Source organism: Dendropsophus ebraccatus, chromosome 1 (genome assembly GCF_027789765.1).
Source record: "Dendropsophus ebraccatus isolate aDenEbr1 chromosome 1, aDenEbr1.pat, whole genome shotgun sequence".
Taxonomy (NCBI): domain Eukaryota; kingdom Metazoa; phylum Chordata; class Amphibia; order Anura; family Hylidae; genus Dendropsophus; species Dendropsophus ebraccatus.
In genome coordinates this window covers 214,241,447-214,266,143 of record NC_091454.1, presented here as the reverse complement: position 1 = coordinate 214,266,143, position 24,697 = coordinate 214,241,447, and the positions used below count along the sequence as shown (strand labels likewise).

Genomic DNA, 24,697 nt, shown 5'->3' with positions numbered 1-24,697 from the left:
TCACTGTCTCAGTCACATGCACAGAGCTGAGGAAAGAACGCGTTCAGTGCACACATCCAGACATTCAGATAATGTCCACTTAAAGGACAACTCCGGCCAAAAGTATTTTTAATATGTTATTACTTATGGAAAGTTAGAAAAAAATTCCTAATGTACATTAATTATGGGAAATGCACATATACTGCTATTTCCCTTAATTTAGTACATCATGGAGAGTTCAAATTCTCTAAAAAACCGTAACGTCACGAATCTGTTGTAATTCCAATGGATTGGTGATGGAGGAGTAGTACCAGGGCCATCCCCTATCATCTGCTCATACTATGAGCAGGTGCTGGGAGTAGTAGTACAGTGAATGCGTGTCCCACAGCACCGAGCAGGGAGGGAGGGGGGAGGTAGTTAGTTAGATACACAGGCACCTCTCTCTCCCTCCCTGCTTGGTGCCCTCCAAATTTATTGATTGAATACATTTATGGAATACTTTGGGTAACAAGTGTCCTTTCTCCCCAAAGTATTCCATAAATGTATTCAAACAATAAAGCATAGTGTACATACATTACATACTTGACATTCACTTCTATACGCACAATACAGTGCCATAGACTTCTATATATAGTGCGCCCCCTGCTGGACACTCCATTGGAATTACACCTGATTCGTGACGTTTTTGAGAGAATTTGAAGACTCCCTGATTTACTTAATTAAGGGAAATAGCAGTATATGTGCATTTCCCATAATTAATGTACATTAGGAACAAGTGCAAACCACCATCATCATCATCATCTGTCCCAGCATTAGTCTTGGATAGCCCCATACATCTTCCAGCCAGGAAGTACTGAGCTGCAAACCCCATAACCAAACTGATGACAGGTGGGGTGCTGTCTTTTAGAAGGAAGAAAGCGGACATGTTTTTATTAAGCCTGGATAATCCCTTTAAGGTGACCATACACACCACCATCCCAAGAAAGCCTACATTTATCTAATGTATATGGGCCGTGTTGGGTGCACAAAGCACATCGGATCCCTAAATAAGCAGCGGTGACTGGGAACAGGACTCCAGTAGTAGTACTGGTGTGTTCCTTTAAGCAGACATCAGCACCTACCTCCTGTATGGACTCCATGACAGCCTGCTGCACCGACTCTCCCAGGGTCATGATCTGCTGGATATGCTCTGAGCAAACACAAGGATTAGAGAAGAAGGATCAGACGCTGAGATACACAATGAAATGTCTGTAAATTTAGAGGATTACTCCAGGTAGAACCAACACACTGTAATGCTGCAGTGCAAAGCATGGAGGAGCAGCCGGATTATTCATCTAACAGTGTTTAATGTATATAATCAGAGCGTGGGTCAGACTGGAGTCTTTCCATCTATAGAAGGTTTAACCAGTCACCTTCCTTCTTGTCACAGCTGATCGCACACCCCAGTACCAGCTGCACCATCTTCCTCAGCTCTGCAGTGTCAGAGAACTCCCCGATCAGTCCTACATCCGGGATGTGATCCTCAGAGACTGGGTGTCCAAGAACCTGCTCAGGAATAAACACATCACAATACTAAAGGCTTCAGAGGCATTTCCTGCTTGCTGTAACTATCAGCAGAATAGTGAGTGCAGCTCTGGAGTATAATCCAGGATGTAACTCGGGATCAGTACAGGATCAGTAATGTAATTATGTACACAGTGACCCCACCAACAGAATAGTGAGTGCAGCTCTGGAGTATAATACATTACACTGATCCAGAGTTTTATCCTGTAAATAATACATACATGAGAGTTCACACAAACATGAGAGTTCACACAAATATACAAAAATAAAATCACTCAGGGGCCGGATAATGTTGATGACTACATTGTTTTTACAAGGGGAATTTTTAGGGGAGCAAAAGCAGCAAAATTTCCAGGAATTTCTGGTGTCGCTAAACCTGACATCTAACTCTCAGTCTGTGGTAGCATCACTCCTGTGCATCAAGCTCGATGTCTGGGGGTTATGCTAGACTCGGATCTATCCTTCACTCCCTATATCCAAGCTTACACGCTCCTGTCACCTTCATCTCAAAAACATCTCCAGAATCCGCCCATTTCTCACCACTGATAACACTCAGACTCTGACTGTCGCCCTGATCCATTCTCATCTTGACTACTGTAACTCCCTACTAAATCGGTCTTTTCTCTAAGCTCTCCCCTCTCCAGTCTATCCAAAACGCAGCAGCCAGACTCATCTTCCTCTCCAGCCATTATACTGATGTCTCCCCCCGTGCTGGTTACCCATTAACCCGTTGAGGACCAGGCCCAAAATGACCCAGTGGACCGCGCAAATTTTGATCTTAGTGCTTTCGTTTTTCCCTCCTCCCCTTCTAAGAGCTCTAGCACTCTCAGTTTTCTATCTACAGGCCATGTAAGTGCTTGTTTGTTACAGGAATAGTTGTACTGTGTAATGCGTCATTCATTTTACCATAACATGTATGATGGAATCCCAAATATATTATTTATGAAGATATAAATAGGTGAAATCGTAAAAAAGAATGCAATATGGTAACGTTTGGGGGGTTCCTGTGTCTACGTAATGCACTATATGGTAACAGCGACATGACACTATTATTCTATAGGTCAGTCCGAACACAACCATATGCAGGTTACACAGATTCTCTAATGTTATATATGTATTTTTTTATGAAATCCTTTTTTTTGGCAATTAAATATTAATAAAATGGGCCTATTGTGACGCTTATAACAGTTTTATTTTTTCACCTACGGGGCTGTATGGGGTGTCATTTTTTCCGCCATGATCTCTAGTTTTTATTAATACCATATTTGTGAAGATCGGACGTTTTAATCACTTTTTATTGATTTTTTTTAATATATAATGTAACATAAAATCGGTAATCTGCGCACTTTTTCCCCTCTTTTCGTCTACGCCGTTCACCGATCACAATGACGCTTGTTATATTTTAATAGATCGGACAATTACGCACGCTACGGTATATTATATGTTTATCTATTTATTTATTTTTATATGTTTTATTTATATAATGGGAAAGGGGGGTGATTTAGACTTTTATTGGGGGAGGGGTTTTGGGGTAGTGTGTTAGTGTTTTGAACTTTTTTTTTTTTACACTTTTGAAGTCCCTTTGGGGGACTTTTACATACATTACTTAGATTTATACACTGATGATTGCTATGTCATAGGCATAGCATTGATCAGTGTTATCGGCGCTCTGCTCATTGAGCCTGCCTGTGCAGGCTCAGTGTAGCAGATCGCCGATCGGACCGCACGGAGGCAGGTAAGAGACCTCCGGCGGTCCGTTTCAACGTTCGGGACCCCCGCAGCGTCCTGATCGGTAAGTGACAGGGGACTCCCCCTGTCACTTACACTTAAACGCCGCGGTCGCGCCGCGATCGCGGCGTTTAAGGGGTTAATGACACGCGGCAGCGCGATCGCTGCAGCGTGTCATTATCGGTGAGGTCCCGGCTGCTGTTTGCAGCCGGCCCCCACCTGCTATGAAGCACGCTCCGCTCCGGAGCACGCTTCATAGCAGGAGAAACACCCAGGACGTAAGGTTACGTCATGGGTCGTCTGGGGACAGACTTCCATGACGTAACCCTACGTCCAGGGTCGTCTAGGGGTTCAATGCAGAATACAGTTTAAACTCCTTACCCATAAAGCGCTCCACAACTCTCCATACATCTCCTCCCTCATCTCCACCTACCATCCTTCCTTTGCTCTGCATTCTGCCAATGATCTTACACTAACATCTTCTATAATCAGAACCTCTCACTCCCGCCTCCAAGACTTCTCTCGTGCTGCACCAGTTCTCTGGAACGCCCTTCCCAAAGACCTCAGACTTCTCTCTAACTCCCACAGTTTCAAGCGTGCCCTGAAGACTCATCTCTTCAGGCTTATAACATTCCCTAATCTCGTCTCCCTCTGCTATCCCTTTTCCCATCCACTATATATCCTCTTTGGTGCCATGTACTTTCTACCTGAACTGAGACAATAGCATTGACTATCTCGCCCCCATCATCACCAATAGGCACTTTGAGACTATGAAGAATGACTGGATCGGCAAATAAAGCACCTGCTGCCTCCTGTGTCACCCCCAGTCATCCTAGTCTAGTGTCTGTATCGTTTTTATTTTAATTTTGTATTTATATTTATATATATATATATATATATATATATATATATATATATATATATATGCAAAAAAGGGGTCCGTGGAGCCTCAGTTACGAGTCTCAAAACACGGTAATAGCCAGATATCCCTCTCTCCAGAGAAGGAAGCCCATTGCCAAGGGGTGCCTCCTAGTGGGGAGAGCACCAAACCACCCTGATACATAGTCCCTCAGGTCCTCACTCTGTTGCGAGCCTTAGGACCTAAATAGGGAAACACCAGGGTGGCCCCTGTGAGTCAAAGTCTAACTCTGTGGCGAGTATAACGACACAAGACAAGGGTTACCAAGGCTAGGCATCCATCCACAGACTGCAGTTTCGGGGTATTTGCCCCTCGTCAGTGTGGAGCAGGATTCTGGCTACTGGGGCAATGATAAATAGACCAACAAAACACAACAATCACTGAACTCAGGGAGAAGAGTGAAAAATTCCAATGGAGTACTCATTTACGAGTCTCCATTGATTGTCCCATACAAAGTTTAAATATGCAAAAAAGGGGTCCGTGGAGCCTCAGTTACGAGTCTCAAAACACGGGAATAGCCAGATATCCCTCTCTCCAGAGAAGGAAGCCCATTTTGAGACTCGTAACTGAGGCTCCACGGACCCTTTTTTTGCATATTTAAACTTTGTATGGGACAATCAATGGAGACTCGTAAATGAGTACTCCATTGGAATTTTTCACTGTTCTCCCTGAGTTCAGTGATTGTTGTGTTTTGTTATATCACATACATATATATATATATATATATATATATATATATATATATATATATATATATATATCACACACACATACATATATAATCTATCCTGTATAGAACTTTTCTATTTTAAAAAGCGCTGCGAAATCTGTTGGCGCTTTACAAATTATTACTGTTATTCCTATTTTGATGTGAACAAACCGCAATTGCAGCCCCCGACCAGCAGGTGGCTCCCTGACATTACAATCCTAGGGGACTGTATGATACGCTGTAGCACGGACCTTGTTATATGGAGACATTCTGATGGATCTGATGTTTTAGAAGAGGACACGTCACCACTAGGAAGAACCCAACCTCAAACCTGAACTTTCCTGGACTGCCCAAACTATCAGTTCTCTATCTGCTTTTCTCTGGAAAGGTTACAGTCATGGCAGGAACTATTATACTGAAAATGTCAGACACTGCTGAATGGGAAACAGAGAAGGACAAGCTCATCCCAGATACAAGATCTCTGCTTGCAGTCAGTGAATAGTATCCTGCAATACATCCAGGGGCTGAAATAAAGTTGACAGAAGTAATCCTTATAACTACTGAGGATTTGGCTCAATGGTTTCCGACCATTACAGTCTGGGCCCCATGGCTGACAACCATCACAGGGGCCCTACAGCTAGTCCACAGCGTTACAGATACTCTGCAAGAAGAAGAGTCTATTTCTTTTGCATGGGGCTGCTAATGATTCATCCTGGTCACAGGGGACAGCAGGTGAGGAGGAAGTGTGGGAAGAGGACAAAGCTTTACATAGATAACAGCCATAGAAATCCAGAGGGGAAAACCAGACCAGACAAATACTCCATTGTTTATACTGCAGCGGAACAAGGGCAAAGCCTAGAGATTGGGGTTTCTACAGGACAAGGTGATGATAACATGTCAGCCCTGCAAGGGAAAGGAGGGGAAGTCTGGAAACAAGTAAGCAAATAACATCACCGCCACACTGTACATTCCAGGACAGAGGTAAAGTCATGGTCAGGAATAATACACAGAAGGAAAGTGCAACGCAAACCTGTCATATCAAAAGCCCAGCAATAACATACTGAAAGCTACTGTGATTACTAACTGCAAAACTTATATTACTGCTCTGTATGTACAAGAATATAACTATTATTTTTTTTTTTTTTATTTGTATAGAGCGCACAGATTCTGCAGCGCTTCACCTATCTGTATGTTTTTGCGTGTGGGAGGAAACCGGAGTACCCGGAGGAAACCCACGCAAACACGGAGAGAACATACAAACTCTTTGCAGATGTCCTTGGTCATATTTGAAACCAGGACTCCAGCGCTGCAAGGCTACAGTGCTAACCACTGAGCCACCATGCTGCCCTTACTACTATACTACTGCCCCCTATATAAAGGAATATAACTACTATATTACTGCCTCCTATATACAAGAATATAACTACTATATTACTGCCTCCTATATACAGGAATATAACTACTATAATACTGCTCCCCATATACAAGAAAATAACTACTATAATACTGCCCCTATATACAGGAATATAACTACTATAATACTGCTCCTATATACAAGAATATAACTACTATAATACTGCCCCTATATACAGGAATATAACTACTATAATAATGCTCCTATATACAAGAATATAACTACCATAATACTGCTCCTATATACAAGAATATAACTACTATAATACTGCTCCCTATATATAAGAATATAACTACTATAATACTGCTCCTATATACAAGAATATAACTACTATAATACTGCTCCTATATACAAGAATATAACTACTATAATACTGCTCCTATATACAAGAATATAACTACTATAATACTGCCCCTATATACAAGAATATAACTACTATAATACTGCCCCTATATACAGGAATATAACTACTATAATACTGCTCCTATATACAGGAATATAACTACTATAATACTGCCCCTATATACAAGAATATAACTACTATAATACTGCCTCCTATATACAAGAATATAACTACTATAATACTGCTCCTATATACAGGAATATAACTACTATAATACTGCTCCTATATACAAGAATATAACTACTATAATACTGCTCCTATGTACAGGAATATAACTACTATAATACTGCCCCTATATACAGGAATATAACTACTATAATACTGCTCCTATATACAAGAATATAACTACTATAATACTGCTCCTATATACAGGAATATAACTACTATAATACTGCCCCTATATACAGGAATATAACTACCATAATACTGCTCCTATATACAGGAATATAACTACTATAATACTGCTCCCCATATACAAGAATATAACTACTATAATACTGCCCCCTATATACAGGAATATAACTACTATAATACTGCTCCTACATACAACAATATAACTACTATAATACTGCCCCCTATATACAAGAATATAACTACTATAATACTGCTCCTATATACAGGAATATAACTACTATAATACTGCTCCCCATATACAAGAATATAACTACTATAATACTGCCCCTATATACAGGAATATAACTACTATAATACTGCTCCTACATACAACAATATAACTACTATAATACTGCCCCCTATATACAAGAATATAACTACTATAATACTGCCCCTATATACAGGAATATAACTACTATAATACTGTTCCTATATACAGGAATATAATGAGAGCAGCAATGGTAAGTGTAATACCATATCCATACTTGTGTCGTTTGGGGGCAGCCTTCCCCGCCGGTGGTGCTGGCTGGGTTTTGGTGGGGCTTTTTGGGTCTGGTCCTGTGACATTGGGGTTGCAGGGCCGTTCCATGGCCTCCCTTCCCTGCATGTGCACGCTTTGCGGGGTTGGCGGTCACTGACCGACACGGTGTGGAGTTAGCGTAGGGACCAGAGGACCTGCGCGGTGGTACACGGGGCAATATGGCTTGATCAATTCATATACAGACACTCTGGTGTTAATTTTTAATATAGGCCTAGCGGCATTAGTATCAGCCATAGATGGGATGTGCAGCCGTTCCTTTCTCTCCAGTTTCCGCATAACTACTATAATACTGTTCCTATATACAGGAATATAACTACTATAATACTGCTCCTATATACAGGAATATAACTACTATAATACTGCTCCTATATACAGGAATATAACTACTATAATAATGCTCCTATATACAAGAATATAACTACCATAATAATGCTCCTATATACAAGAATATAACTACCATAATACTGCCCCTATATACAAGAATATAACTACTATAATACTGCTCCTATATACAGGAATATAACTACTATAATACAAGAATATAACTACTATAATACTGCTCCTATATACAGGAATATAACTACTATAATACTGCCCCCTATATACAGGAATATAACTACTATAATACTGCCCCCTATATACAAGAATATAACTACTATAATACTGCTCCTATGTACAGGGATATAACTACTATAATACTACTTCCTATATACAAGAATATATGTGGCCGGGTTCTGGTGTGGTGTTTTTGGGTCTGGTCCTGTGGCATGGGGGTCGCAGGGCCGTCCCATGGCCCCCGTTCCCTGGCTGTGCGTGCCTGCGGGGTTGGTGGCCACTGACTGGCACGGTGTGGACTTAGTGTAGGGACCCATGTGTATCAGATACCTGCACGCGGTACATGGGGCAGTATGGCTTGATCAATTCATACACAAAATTCTGATGTGTTTTTTATTTAGCCTAGCGGCACTAGTATCAGCCATAGGTGTGAGGTGCAGCACTCTGTTTCTTCCCTGAACCGCATAACTACTATAATACTGCTCCTATATACAGGAATATAACTACTATAATACTGCTCCTATATACAAGAATATAACTACTATAATACTGCTCCTATATACAGGAATATAACTACTATAATACTGCTCCTATGATGTAATCAGAAGTGTTACTGGGCGGTATAATATCTGTATATAAGTAGACGGTACTTACATCCTGATAATATTCCAGGACACTCTGCAGGATTCTCTTCAGATTACTGACCTGATGTAGAGGATATAACATGTAAGTCTCCTGGTACATACAGTTGAATATGATATAATAAGAGCCCTGTACAGTAGGAGAGGCCACATCGCCCATATAATAAGCTGCATATGTAGACAACTACTTGCCCAGGGCAGGGACCACTCTCCCATGTACTGTGGGGCTAGGAGATCCAGTCACACATCTTACCTTCAGCCTCCAGTTGTCGCTAGAGTCCGGCTTTATCCTCATCAGCCAGGCTTCATTAAACCAGGAGGAGTCTCTGCAGAAACGACACAAGAAACACAATGAAGGTTCCCTATGTCAGATCAGCCAGTGGTGGCGGCCATTATTAGTGTACTCAAGTATGTGTTATTGGGGGCTCGTCCGGGATTAAAGGGGTTATCCAGCGCTACAAAAACATGGCCACTTTTCCCCCTACTGTTTTCTCCAGTTCAGGTGCGGTTTACAATTAAGCTCCATTTAGTTCAATGGAACGGAGTTTCAAAACCCCACCCAAACTGGAGACAACAGTAGGGGGAAAGTGGCCATGTTTTTGTAGCGCTGGATAACCCCTTTAAATGAAAGGACCATTGGAGAAATGCAGCTCCAGGATTAGGATGCAGACCCCTATTGTGTACTCACATGAGATTCAACACCTGGCCGATGGCCAATCCTCCGGTCAGATCCTTGTAGGACGCACACGGACCGGACACCGGAAACGTTTGCATCTAGAAAGAAATAGACATAATATGGTTAGTCAGCGTCCAGGCTACAAGCATCAGGGGGTGATCCCAGGACTGGCCGGAGGGTCCATCATATCAATATCTGCTTCAGGGAACACCGCGTGATGAACAGTGCGGCTACACACATCAGATCCCACACTGGCTGAGACTCAGCTTTCCCAGACTCCTGACTGACATTTACCTATATAATGGACAGAGGATAAGCAGAGAGTATGGGAAAGAGAGACTCTCACAGTATAGGAGAGTAGGGGCTGTAGTATATAGTACTCTCATAGTATAGGAGAGTAGGGGCTGTAGTATATAGGACTCTCATAGTATAGGAGAGTAGGGGCTGTAGTATATAGGACTCTCATAGTATAGGAGAGTAGGGGCTGTAGTATATAGGACTCTCATAGTATATAGGAGTAGGGGCTGTAGTATATAGGACTCTCATAGTATAGGAGAGTAGGGGTTGTAGTATATAGGACTCTCATAGTATAGGAGAGTAGGGGCTGTAGTATATAGGACTCTCATAGTATATAGGAGTAGGGGCTGTAGTATATAGGACTCTCATAGTATAGGAGAGTAGGGGCTGTAGTATATAGTACTCATAGTATAGGAGAGTAGGGGCTGTAGTATATAGGACTCATAGTATAGGAGAGTAGGGGCTGTAGTATATAGGACTCATAGTATAGGAGAGTAGGGGCTGTAGTATATAGGACTCTCATAGTATAGGAGAGTAGGGGCTGTAGTATATAGGACTCTCATAGTATAGGAGAGTAGGGGCTGTAGTATATAGTACTCTCACAGTATATAGGAGTAGGGGCTGTAGTATATAGTACTCTCATAGTATAGGAGAGTAGGGGCTGTAGTATATAGGACTCTCATAGTATAGGAGAGTAGGGGCTGTAGTATATAGGACTCTCATAGTATAGAAGAGTAGGGGCTGTAGTATATAGTACTCTCATAGTATAGGAGAGTAGGGGCTGTAGTATATAGTACTCTCATAGTATAGGAGAGTAGGGGCTGTAGTATATAGGACTCTCATAGTATAGGAGAGTAGGGGCTGTAGTATATAGGACTCTCACAGTATAGGAGAGTAGGGGCTGTAGTATATAGTACTCTCATAGTATAGAAGAGTAGGGGCTGTAGTATATAGTACTCTCATAGTATAGAAGAGTAGGGGCTGTAGTATATAGTATTCTCATAATATAGGAGAGTAGCGGCTGTAGTATATAGTACTCTCATAGTATATAGGAGAGTAGGGGCTGTAGTATATAGGACTCTCATAGTATAGGAGAGTAGGGGCTGTAGTATATAGGACTCTCATAGTATAGGAGAGTAGGGGCTGTAGTATATAGTACTCATAGTATATAGCAGCATGGGCTGCAGTATATAGGAGTAGGGGCTGTAGTATATAGTACTCTCATAGTATATAGGAGAGTAGGGGCTGTAGTATATAGTACAGATGACCAGGTGCTATAGTATATAGGACTCTCATAGTATAGATGAGTAGGGGCTGTAGGATATAGGACTCTCACGGTATATAGGACTATCATGGTATACAGGAGTAGGGGCTGTAGTATATAGCACTCTCATAGAATATAGTAGTAGGGGCTATAGTAAATAGGACTCTCATAGTATATAGCACTCTCACAGTACACAGCGGCATGGGCTGCAGTATATAGCACTCTCACAGTACACAGCGGCATGGGCTGCAGTATATAGCACTCTCACAGTACACAGCGGCATGGGCTGCAGTATATAGGACTCACAGTACACAGCAGCATGGGCTGCAGTATATAGCACTCTCACAGTACACAGCGGCATGGGCTGCAGTATATAGCACTCTCACAGTACACAGCGGCATGGGCTGCAGTATATAGCACTCTCACAGTACACAGCGGCATGGGCTGCAGTATATAGCACTCTCACAGTACACAGCGGCATGGGCTGCAGTATATAGCACTCTCACAGTACACAGCGGCATGGGCTGCAGTATATAGCACTCTCACAGTACACAGCGGCATGGGCTGCAGTATATAGCACTCTCACAGTACACAGCGGCATGGGCTGCAGTATATAGCACTCTCACAGTACACAGCGGCATGGGCTGCAGTATATAGGACTCACAGTACACAGCAGCATGGGCTGCAGTATATAGCACTCTCACAGTACACAGCGGCATGGGCTGCAGTATATAGCACTCTCACAGTACACAGCGGCATGGGCTGCAGTATATAGCACTCACACAGTACACAGCGGCATGGGCTGCAGTATATAGCACTCTCACAGTACACAGCGGCATGGGCTGCAGTATATAGCACTCTCACAGTACACAGCGGCATGGGCTGCAGTATATAGCACTCTCACAGTACACAGCGGCATGGGCTGCAGTATATAGCACTCTCACAGTACACAGCGGCATGGGCTGCAGTATATAGCACTCTCACAGTACACAGCGGCATGGGCTGCAGTATATAGCACTCTCACAGTACACAGCGGCATGGGCTGCAGTATATAGCACTCTCACAGTACACAGCGGCATGGGCTGCAGTATATAGCACTCTCACAGTACACAGCGGCATGGGCTGCAGTATATAGCACTCTCACAGTATACAGCGGCATGGGCTGCAGTATATAGCACTCTCACAGTACACAGCGGCATGGGCTGCAGTATATAGCACTCTCACAGTATATAGCAGCCTGGGCTGCAGTATATAGCACTCTCACAGTATACAGCAGCCTGGGCTGCAGTATATAGCACTCTCACAGTATACAGCAGCCTGGGCTGCAGTATATAGCACTCTCACAGTATATAGCAGCCTGGGCTGCAGTATATAGCACTCTCACAGTACACAGCGGCATGGGCTGCAGTATATAGGACTCTCACAGTATATAGCGGCATGGGCTGTAGTATATAGGACTCACAGTATATAGCGGCATGGGCTGTAGTATATAGCACTCTCACAGTATACAGCGGCATGGGCTGTAGTATATAGCACTCTCACAGTATACAGCGGCATGGGCTGTAGTATATAGCACTCTCACAGTATATAGCAGCCTGGGCTGCAGTATATAGCACTCTCACAGTATATAGCAGCATGGGCTGTAGTATATAGCACTCTCACAGTATATAGCAGCCTGGGCTGCAGTATATAGCACTCTCACAGTATACAGCGGCATGGGCTGCAGTATATAGGACTCTCACAGTATATAGCGGCATGGGCTGTAGTATATAGCACTCTCACAGTATATAGCAGCATGGGCTGTAGTATATAGTGCTCTCACAGTATATAGCAGCATGGGCTGTAGTATATAGCGCTCTCACAGTACACAGCGATATGGGCTGCAGTATATAGCACTCTCACAGTACACAGCGATATGGGCTGCAGTATATAGCACTCTCACAGTATATAGCAGCATGGGCTGCAGTATATAGCACTCTCAGTATATAGCAGCATGGGCTGCAGTATATAGCGCTCTCACAGTATATAGCAGCATGGGCTGTAGTATATAGCGCTCTCACAGTATATAGCAGCATGGGCTGTAGTATATAGGACTCACAGTATATAGCAGCATGGGCTGCAGTATATAGCGCTCTCACAGTATATAGCAGCATAGGCTGCAGTATATAGCGCTCTCACAGTATATAGCAGCATGGGCTGTAGTATATAGCGCTCTCACAGTATATAGCAGCATGGGCTGTAGTATATAGGACTCACAGTATATAGCAGCATGGGCTGCAGTATATAGCGCTCTCACAGTATATAGCGGCATGGGCTGCAGTATATAGCGCTCTCACAGTATATAGCAGCATGGGCTGCAGTATATAGCGCTCTCACAGTATATAGCAGCATGGGCTGTAGTATATAGGACTCACAGTATATAGCAGCATGGGCTGCAGTATATAGCACTCTCACAGTATATAGCAGCATGGGCTGCAGTATATAGCGCTCTCACAGTATATAGCAGCATGGGCTGCAGTATATAGCGCTCTCACAGTATATAGCAGCATGGGCTGCAGTATATAGCGCTCTCACAGTATATAGCAGCATGGGCTGTAGTATATAGCACTCTCACAGTATACAGCGGCATGGGCTGCAGTATATAGCGCTCTCACAGTATATAGCGGCATGGGCTGTAGTATATAGGACTCTCAGTATATAGCAGCATGGGCTGTAGTATATAGGACTCTCAGTATATAGCAGCATGGGCTGTAGTATATAGGACTCTCAGTATATAGCAGCATAGGCTGCAGTATATAGCACTCTCACAGTATATAGCGGCATGGGCTGTAGTATATAGCACTCTCACAGTACACAGCGGCATGGGCTGTAGTATATAGGACTCTCAGTATATAGCAGCATGGGCTGTAGTATATAGGACTCTCAGTATATAGCAGCCTTGGCTGGAGTATTAGTACTACAACCTGTGGAGTGTTACCTCCTTCCCCCGGGTAATCCCACACTGCAGCGCCCCTACAGGTGAGTACTCGCACAGCAGGCACTCCCCGGGCTGAGTAATGATGAGTAATGTGAAGTAATATAATAACAGCAGGAAAAGTTGTGCCACAAGTGCTGCATTACCGCGCCCCTCGCCCAGCCACCATCCCCGGGGACGCCTACCCATGTCAGCAGGGGGTCGCTCTGCTCCCCTTTCCTCTTGCCGCTCATCTTCCGCTCTATCACTGGCTTTTTTTCCCGTCAGAACATACGGTAAAAAACCCACAGGCCACGACCGGCGAATCACAGCTGTTTCTATCCCTCGTCAGGCACCGTAGAGTTCACGGATGACGTACGCTTGACTCAACCAAAAAACACCGCCCACTTCCAAATATTATCCAATCAGTTGTCAGCATTCTTTGGTTTCTAATAGCAACGCTTCCTAGTGTAAGGCCCCTGGTCGGCGCTCTGATAGAATTTAGGGTGTCTTCGGCAGTGCCTGATTGAAATTAAATTTTTTGGAATTGAAACACCTGACGTGTCGGACACACCCAGACTGTACCCACAGCCATGATGTACAGGCACCAGCTGAACATGACATCTTGTTTATACACTCTTCTCTACTGGTCCTAAAGTGGCAGCCAGTGCATGCTGGGAGATGTAGTTCAGCACATTCTAAAGCTTATCTATAGACACCACTTTCCCAGGTCCCTGCTTGGTACATCTTCTCAGAACAATGATTAGTTACATCAGCTGACTACTACTCACAGCTGAGGGTTTGTTACAGTTGCACCTTGTCTACACAATGGGGAATATTTATCAAACATGGTGTAAAGTGAGACTGGCTCAGTTGTCCCTAGCAACCAATCAGATTCCACCTTTCATTCCTCACAGACTTATTAGAAAATGGAAGGTGGAATCTGATTGGTTGCTAGGGGCAACTGAGCCAGTCTCACTTTACACCATGTTTGATAAATCTCCCCCAATGTGTTTTTATTGCAAACCTCTCTCTTGCGCTGATGGTTTGTTACAATGTTTCAGGGCAGATACCATTATTTCCGCTTCTTGGATAGCCGAGGTGTGAGCAGACACTCATAGAGTTACACAGAACTCTGACACCAGTTTCATATTCCTTGAAAGCTGAGCTCAGACTGAGTCATGGTGTACAGCAGCGCTCATCGGTAGCTGCTGGGAAACTACAACTCCCAGGTGTCAGAGCATGCTTAGAGTTATAGTTCCCCAGTAGCAGGAACACCAGAGGTTCTCTAGTTCAAAGTCTTAAAGGGGATGTCCTTAAAGGGGTTGTACAGCGAAAATATTTTTCTTTCAAATCGACTGGTGTCAGAAAGTTATATAGATTTGTAATTTACTTCTATTAAAAAATCTCCAGTCTTCCAGCACTTATCAGCTGCTGTATGTCCTACAGGAAATGTTTTATTTTTAGTCTGACACAGTGCTCTTTGCTGACATCTCTGGCCGAGACAGGAACTGTCAAGAGCAGGAGAGGTTTTCTATGGGGATTCATATAAGGACCGAGACAGAGACTCAGAGTTGTCATTAGAGAGCACTGTGTCAGACAAAATAAAACATTTCCTGCAGGACAGACAGCAGCTGATAAGTATGGAAAGATTTGAGATTTTTTTTATAGACATAAATTACAAATCTATATAACTTTCTGACACCAGTTGATTTGAAAGAAAAAGATTTTCACAGGACAACCCCTTTAATGAGTAACACGTGGATGCTTTCTACTAGAAACAGCGCCACCCCTGTCCGCAAGTTATGTCATACATGACTTGAAGAGAGGAGGCGCTGTTTTTATAGGAAATCTAGTCCCGGACAATCCCTTTAAGAACTGGAGGTTATTGGGTAAAGGTAAATTTGCCTCCTCCTCTTCTCTTACAGTCATTGCAGATCACTGACAGCGCCCCCTATCTGCAGACCATATAAGAATTACAGCCAGGATCACACACATCCAGGGAGTTGACTCGTCATCTCTCATAGCATCCGCCTATAGGATAAGCATCCCCAGACTTTAAAGGGAGGATCAAGGTCTCATGTAACATGTCGGCATGGCGTTCACACAGGACAATTATCATTATAGACTCTTATTATACTTTCTCCACCAATATTCTGGCCACATTAAGGTGCGTTTACACAGACAGATTTATCTGACAGATTTTGGAAGCCAAAGCCAGGAATGGATTTAAAAAAAAAAAAGAAATCTCAGTCTTTCCTTTATGACCTGTTCTCTGTTTATAGTCTGTTCCTGGCTTTGGCTTCAATAATCTGTCAGATAAATCTGTCTGTGTGAACGCACCATTACTCTTCAGAGCCTATAATGAATCTCTCTATTCCATAGAGATATTGGCAGTGCACCAGGGACCTGAACACTGCTGGAGAACTACAATTCCCATCATGCCTCCACAGCCAAATCTGATCCTATAAGAAGAGTCCGGTTCTTAGCTTGTTTGTCAGGCTCGTGAATGAGGAAGTTCCGTGACGTCATCCCATAAAATCCCTGAGTGATCCATGCTGTAAACAATGCGCTGTCACCACAAAGGTGTTTAACGACAACATATATAGATTGTAAGCTCTGTGGCCACGTTACATAACTGCTGGGAGAGATGTCACATGTCTTTCTAGTAACAGAACCCACTTGGCTTGGACTATAATCTGGATGGGGCAGATACTACCAGAGAATTCAATAGTAGGGGCTATGGTAACGTATAACATGACTACAGACACATAAGAAGCCCCCAAACACATAAGGTCATGTGGAGGTGTTGGGAAAATATTAAAGGATCCGTCAACAGCATTCTAGTGTATATGGACACCTTACCTACAGGGAACTGGCTGATGAAAATCAACATGGGTGATATAGTATGAACACATAGGAAAAGGATGGGGAACCTTCGGCCCTCCAGCTGTTGCAAAACTACAATTCCCATCATGCCTGGGCAGCCGAAGCTAAAGCTTCGGCTGCCCAGGCATGATGGGAATTGTAGTTTTCCAACAGCTGGAGGGCCAAAGGTTCCCCATCATTGACATAGGAAGCTTCCAAACATTGCATGAAATACAAATATTTTTTTGGGAAAAATAAAAAAAAGATCCATCAACAGCATTTTAATGTATATGGACAGAAGTTGGCTGCAAAATCCAACATGAGTGTTATAGTATGGACACATAGGAAGCCTCTGAACACATTGTATTAAATACAAAAATTTTTGGGGGGTGGGGGAAACCAAGATCTGTCAACAGCATTCCAGTATATACAGTATAAAGGAACTTGTTGAGAAAATTCAACTAGGGGGATATAGTATAGAGAAATGGTTACGCCTCCAAACACATTACATTAACTACAAATATTAGTGGGGGAAAAGATAAGATCCATCAAGAGCATTCTAGTGTACATGGTAAACTTACCTTCCAGGAGTTGGCTGGAAAAATCCAACATGGGTTATAGAGTATGGATACATTGGAAACCTCCAACATAACATTAAATACACATATTAAGCAGAGAAAAAGTAAGATCCATCAACAGCATTCTAGGGTCCATAGATAGCTTAACTGTGTGGAGTTGGCTGAGAAAATCCAACATAGCTGACATAGAGTGGACACATGGGAATCCAGCAAACACATTTGACTAATTATAAATATTTTTTTTTTTTTTTGGGGGGGGGGGGATAACAAGATCTGTCAACAGCATTTTAACATATCTGGCATTGGTGGGCATTTATGGGCTTTGCGGTTTGTGATAACATAAAACAATAGATGGTATTAAAGTATATGACTTATGTTATAGGGGCGGAGCATAACACATTCAAAGAGTCATGCTCCGCCCTTCAGGCCCTGGACTGGACATAACACAGTGCATCATATTTTCCGGGAAAGTTCTTTAGAGAAAACCAGACATGATGTAAAGTGAGACTGGCTCAGTTGCCCATAGCAACCAATCAGATTCCACCTTTTATTTTCCAAAGAGTCTGTGAGGAATGAAAAGTGGAATCTGGTTGCTAGGGGCAACTGGGCCTGTTTCACTTTACACCATGTTTGATAAATCTCCCCCATTGAGTATTACCTATAATTCCTGATCCTCCACACTGAGCACAGGATCACACTGATCCAGCACCCGCTCCACAAGGTCCTGATCCTGTCACATCTCTTCATTACTTCTGGGTTTCACTCTCCACTTCCTGTTCTATTACTCCTGAAGTGGCGGCGGCACAGATAGAGATCAGACAACTTCTCTGGAAAAAACTATGCAGCTTTAGCGGAACTAGAAACCTACAATAATACAGATAAAAGAAACCCTGATCAACAACCAGACCGATAGCAGTGTATGGAGCCACAGCATCACTATATTACACCACAGCTGATATATTATAACAGTAACCCGCCTCCTGATCCTCTTATTACCCCTGTAATATCTTATTACAGTAACCCGGCTCCTGATCCTCTTATTACCCTGTAACATCTTATTACAGTAACCCGGCTCCTGATCTTCTTATTACCCTGTAACATCTTATTACAGTAACCCGGCTCCTGATCCTCTTATTACCCTGTAACATCTTATTACAGTAACCCGGCTCCTGATCCTCTTATTACCCTGTAACATCTTATTACAGTAACCCGGCTCCTGATCCTCTTATTACCCTGTAACATCTTATTACAGTAACCCGACTCCTGATCTTCTTATTACCCTGTAACATCTTATTACAGTAACCCGGCTCCTGATCCTCTTATTACCCTGTAACATCTTATTACAGTAACCCAGCTCCTGATCCGCTTACTACCCCTGTATCATCTTATTACAGTAACCCGGCTCCTGATCCTCTTATCACCCCTGTAACATCTTATTACAGTAACCCGGCTCCTGATCCTCTTATTACCCCTGTAACATCTTATTACATTAATCCGGCTCCTGATCCTCTTATTACCCCTGTAACATCTTATTACAGTAACCCGGCTCCTGATCCTCTTATAACCCCTGTAACATCCTATTACAGTAACCCGGCTCCTGATCCTCTTATTAGCTCTGTAACATCTTATTACAGTAACCCGGCTCCTGATCTTCTTATTACCCTGTAACATCTTATTACAGTAACCCGGCTCCTGATCCTCTTATTACCCCTGTAACATCTTATTACAGTAACCCGGCTCCTGATCCTCTTATTACCCTGTAACATCTTATTACAGTAACCCGGCTCCTGATCTTCTTATTACCCTGTAACATCTTATTACAGTAACCCGGCTCCTGATCCTCTTATTACCCCTGTAACATCTTATTACAGTAACCCGGCTCCTGATCCTCTTATTACCCTGTAACATCTTATTACAGTAACCCGGCTCCTGATCTTCTTATTACCCTGTAACATCTTATTACAGTAACCCGGCTCCTGATCCTCTTATTACCCTGTAACACCTTATTACAGTAACCCGGCTCCTGATCCTCTTATTACCCCTGTAACATCTTATTACATTAATCCGGCTCCTGATCCTCTTATTACCCTGTAACATCTTATTACAGTAACCCGGCTCCTGATCCTCTTATTACCCCTGTAACATCTTATTACAGTAACCCGACTCCTAATCCTCTTATTACCCCTGTAACATCTTATTACAGTAACCCGGCTCCTGATCCTCTTATTACCCCTGTAACATCTTATTACAGTAACCCGGCTCCTGATCCTCTTATTACCCTGTAACATCTTATTACAGTAACCCGGCTCCTGATCTTCTTATTACCCTGTAACATCTTATTACAGTAACCCGGCTCCTGATCCTCTTATTACCCCTGTAACATCTTATTACAGTAACCCGGCTCCTGATCCTCTTATTACCCTGTACCATCTTATTACAGTAACCCGGCTCCTGATCTTCTTATTACCCTGTAACATCTTATTACAGTAACCCGGCTCCTGATCCTCTTATTACCCTGTAACACCTTATTACAGTAACCCGGCTCCTGATCCTCTTATTACCCCTGTAACATCTTATTACATTAATCCGGCTCCTGATCCTCTTATTACCCTGTAACATCTTATTACAGTAACCCGGCTCCTGATCCTCTTATTACCCCTGTAACATCTTATTACAGTAACCCGGCTCCTAATCCTCTTATTACCCCTGTAACATCTTATTACAGTAACCCGGCTCCTGATCCTCTTATTACCCCTGTAACATCTTATTACAGTAACCCGGCTCCTGATCCTCTTATTACCCTGTAACATCCTATTACAGTAACCCAGCTCCTGATCCTCTTATTACCCTATAACATCTTATTACAGTAACCCGGCTCCTGATCCTCTTATTACCCTGTAACATCTTATTACAGTAACCCGGCTCCTGATCCTCTTATTACCCTGTAACATCTTATTACAGTAACCCGGCTCCTGTTCCTCTTATTACCCCTGTAACATCTTATTACAGTAACCCGGCTCCTGATCCTCTTATTACCCTGTAACATCTTATTACAGTAACCCGGCTCCTGATCCTCTTATTACCCTGTAACATCTTATTACAGTAACCCGGCTCCTGATCCTCTTATTACCCCTGTAACATCTTATTACAGTAACCCGGCTCCTGATCCTCTTATTACCCTGTAACATCTTATTACAGTAACCCGGCTCCTGATCCTCTTATTACCCTATAACATCTTATTACAGTAACCCGGCTCCTGATCCTCTTATTACCCTGTAACATCTTATTACAGTAACCCGGCTCCTGATCCTCTTATTACCCTGTAACATCTTATTACAGTAACCCGGTTCCTGATCCTCTTATTACCCTGTAACATCTTATTACAGTAACCCGGCTCCTGATCCTCTTATTACCCTGTAACATCTTATTACAGTAACCCGGCTCCTGATCCTCTTATTACCCTGTAACATCTTATTACAGTAACCCGGCTCCTGATCCTCTTATTACCCTGTAACATCTTATTACAGTAACCCGGCTCCTGATCCTCTTATTACCCCTGTAACATCTTATTACAGTAACCCGGCTCCTGTTCCTCTTATTACCCCTGTAACATCTTATTACAGTTACCTGACCCCTGGTCCTCTTATTACCCCTGTAACATCCTATTACAGTTACCTGACCCCTGATCCTATTACATTACAGGAATATATATAAACATTGCACTGTATATTAATATTATTGCAGTCTAGTTTCGGACTTCCTTATACGCGTCACATGAGTTGCGTGGTCCCTGCCAAACAGGACGTGTAATTACATTGTCACCTCCCGAGGACACTTAATGACATGTAATTATACTCTTGGACGCGCCTATAATTATCGTGACGTGGAATCTCGCCCTCTCGTTAATCTGTTTGAGGATCGGATAATAAGGCATCTGGAGTGGGGGAGGAGATGTCAGCGATCTATACCATAGAGCAGTCCCAGTTCCAGCCATTACGCCTTGTTTTCCCTCTGTCTTTCCTGCCGTCTCCCTCTGGTTTGGGAGCTGTCCAGCTCTGAGAGTTGTTTCTGGGAAATACAGGCACCTGGCATCTGTCTTCCCATGTTTAACCTCCCCCCTGGAGACACAAACGAGAACGCTCCTGTTAACCCGTTGTACGCAGTGTTTAACCCTCTCCTTCCTTAGGATCAGGGTTACAGATCAGTCTACTACTCTCTTGTGGTTATATGATTAAAGGGGTAGTTCCAAAAAAAAAAATCTTTTAAATCAACTGGTGCCAGAATGTGCCAGAGATTTGTAATTTACTTCTATTAAAAACTCTCTAGTGTTCCAGTACTTATCAGTTGCTGTATGTCCTTCAGGAAGTGGAGTATTCTTTCCAGTCTGGAGAGCAGGAGAGGTTTTCTATGAGGATTTGCTACTACTCTGGACAGTTCCTGACATGGACACAGGTGGCAGCAGAGAGCACTGTGTCAGACTGGAAAGAATACACCATTTCCTGCAGGACATACAGCAGCTGATAAGTACTGGAATACCTGAGATTTTTTTTTTTTTAAAGTATATTACAAATCTTTGTCACTTACTGGCACCAGTTAATTTGAAAGAATTTTTTTGTGAACTGCCCTTTAAGTCACGATAAAAATCTCAAGAAACCGGTGAAATCATTTCACAAGCTCCCTGTGTAATCGAGAGAAGCTAGAATGTGTCACTGGGGGTCATTCTGAAAGTGTCACTGAGAGCTATGTGTATTAGATAAACATAGCTACTTCCTTTCAAAAATAGCGCCACCCCTTGTCGTCTGGTTGTGTGTTGTAATGCAATTCAGCTCGATCTACTTCAATGGAACCGAGCTGCAATACCACACAAAAACTGGGGAATAGAGTGGCGCTGTTTTTAGAAGAGAGAAAAAGGACATCCCCTTTAAGAGTATGTTTACACCAGTAACCTTATAACTCACAACCCAGTATCCTCCTCCCTCTATGTTCTACTCTTATGCCCCTATTCCACGAGTCGTTTGCTCCTCGTTCCCAGCTCGCTGCCGCCGCTATTCAACGCGGCTGCAGCGAGCGGGTGAGTGCGGGAGGGGCTGCTCGGAGGATCGCTGATCGTCCGCGCAGCCCATAGGATATAGCAGCATCTGCTGCCGACGCTCCTATTCAACGGAGCGACGGCAGCAGATCGCTGCTATATCAGTCGCTTGTTTTTCAACATGTTGAAAAACAAGCGACTGCAACGATCAGCCGACATGAACGATGTCGCCTGATCGTTGCACTCTATTCCACGGGACGAATATCGTTCGTAGCGGCCGATATCGGCCGAATACGAACGATATTGCTCCTTTAAACGACCCGTGGAATAGGGGCTTTAGATATGAGTAGCTGTTTGTTAGTTCTTAAAGTGACTGTACCACCAGGCCCAGGCGGAAGGACCCACCCTTAGTGGGAAGAAACCCTAGCCCCTCCTTGACGTGACTCCATTAGAATCAATGGAACCCTATCATAGAGGGGCTAGGGTTTCCTCCCACTATGGGTGGGTTGGTTGGCCCGCCTCCAGTGCTTCTGCCTGGGCCTGGTGGTACAGTCACTTTAACGCCAGGTATTTGGGGCAAAAAAGTTTATCACCCATCCACTATATAGATGGGATACTATTAAAATGAGGAACTGCAGTTCTCTATCCCCCCCCCCCCCCCCCCAGCCACATGACTGCAGCATAGAGTGGTGGTCAAGCACAGCTGTGATTACCCCTTAAAGTGGAACGGTCAGGAGCAAAAAGGTGTTAAAAAGTTTATGGTAAGACAGAGCTAGTCGTCATGATTCTGGGCATAACTTTTTTTCATTTTAATAGTCGCCTCCATTGGCAGAATATAAGCCTTTGTGTTAATATGCAAATGAGGCTCGAGTGCCGATTGGGTGTTTCCCAGCATGGCAAGATCCCAGGTAAGTCCAGCCCATGTCCTCTTAATCACTCCCCTTCCCCACCCTCTTCCATCTGTCTATCCTATCTAGCTACATGATAAAATAGTTATGATCTACACTTCTCACGCTGGGGAACGCCCCCTGGACACTTGAGCCTCATTTGCATAATAACATAAAGGCGTATATCTCGCCAATGGAGAGGACTATTGAAATATAAAAGGTATACCCAGAATCATGACGACTAGTCCTATCTAGCCACCTGCTTATTTACACCCCTGTTTTCCTGATGACAGGTCCACTTTAAGCTGTCTCGGTACTGCCTGTCACATAGAGGAAGTTATCAGCAGTGCTTTTCTTTTCATGACTAACACAATAGCATCACAGCTTGACTCTTATACAGAGTAACCTTCATATGGGGACAGCTAAAGCAGCTCTGGGGTGAAGACTCATCAAACAGCACCTCCTATCTCAGCTTCCTAGACCCTTGTGTGTGTAATATCGGGGTTAACTATGGTTAATCAGAGCTATTACTCAATATCATTGATATGATTGACCCTCTATTGCCCCAGCACGTCCATATATACATACAGTAGATGGAGGATATAATATCTGCATTTCCTCGGTATGTTTTCCAGACAAAGAATTTCCTCCTCAGGGATAGAAAACATGTTTTTGTCTGGATGCAAAAAAAGAGACAGACTCCCCCTCTCTCAACACCCTGAAAGACAGACAGACAGACACACGCCCTGCCCTGTCTGGGACATGTGACTCACCTCTCAGGGACTGACCCCCAGACACACACAGGTCACCCCCCAAGGTGTGTGTGACTCAGCCGGAGAAAGCCGTGTCTACAGACAGACACATGCTACACAGAGGTCACTACCCAGACGCTACTACATATATGTAAAGACCATATACACACATATAGTGGTTGTCATTCAGCTTTTCCACAAACCCGAACGGTAAACGAAAGAAGTATACAATTGCCAACTGGTCGCCTATGAAGGTGGTTGAAGCTGCATTCACCCCCAAACAGCGCCACCCCTGTCCTCAGGTTGCATGTGGTATTACATCTTGGTTCCGTTCATGTTAATGAAGACGAGATGCTATACCACACATTAACTTGAGGACAAGGGTGGCGCTGTTTTTGGAAGATTTTTCCAATCCAACAAAAATGCGTCTCACACTAAATCTCTGTAGGCAATGAAAGGGTTAATGACATACGGCGTGTGCGACATAAGTGACAGGTATTCCGCCTGCCGGCGTGCTTCGCATGTGATTCAGCATCTTCATTAAAGGA

The 24,697-nt window shown here is 43.4% G+C and overlaps 1 protein-coding gene across 3 annotated transcripts in view; it reads right to left on the bottom strand.

Annotated features, from left to right (window-relative positions):
- HOOK2 (hook microtubule tethering protein 2) overlaps nucleotides 1–18,344 on the bottom strand; it is a 28,508-nt gene extending 10,164 nt beyond the window's left edge. Inside the window, exons 1-6 of one of the 3 annotated variants that reach the window (XM_069947639.1) lie at nucleotides 18,140–18,344; nucleotides 9,534–9,619; nucleotides 9,099–9,171; nucleotides 8,859–8,909; nucleotides 1,392–1,524; nucleotides 1,101–1,168 (exon numbers count right to left, since the gene is read on the bottom strand). In XM_069947639.1, coding sequence (XP_069803740.1) covers nucleotides 1,101–1,168; nucleotides 1,392–1,524; nucleotides 8,859–8,909; nucleotides 9,099–9,171; nucleotides 9,534–9,619 — 411 coding nt within the window. In that variant the 5' untranslated portion in view covers nucleotides 18,140–18,344. Of the gene's footprint in view, nucleotides 1–1,100; nucleotides 1,169–1,391; nucleotides 1,525–8,858; nucleotides 8,910–9,098; nucleotides 9,172–9,533; nucleotides 9,620–14,241; nucleotides 14,429–17,484; nucleotides 17,569–18,139 lie in introns of those variants that run through there. The other 2 variants (XM_069947622.1, XM_069947630.1) reach the window with 2 other exon arrangements.
- Between the last annotated feature and the right edge of the window lie 6,353 nt (nucleotides 18,345–24,697).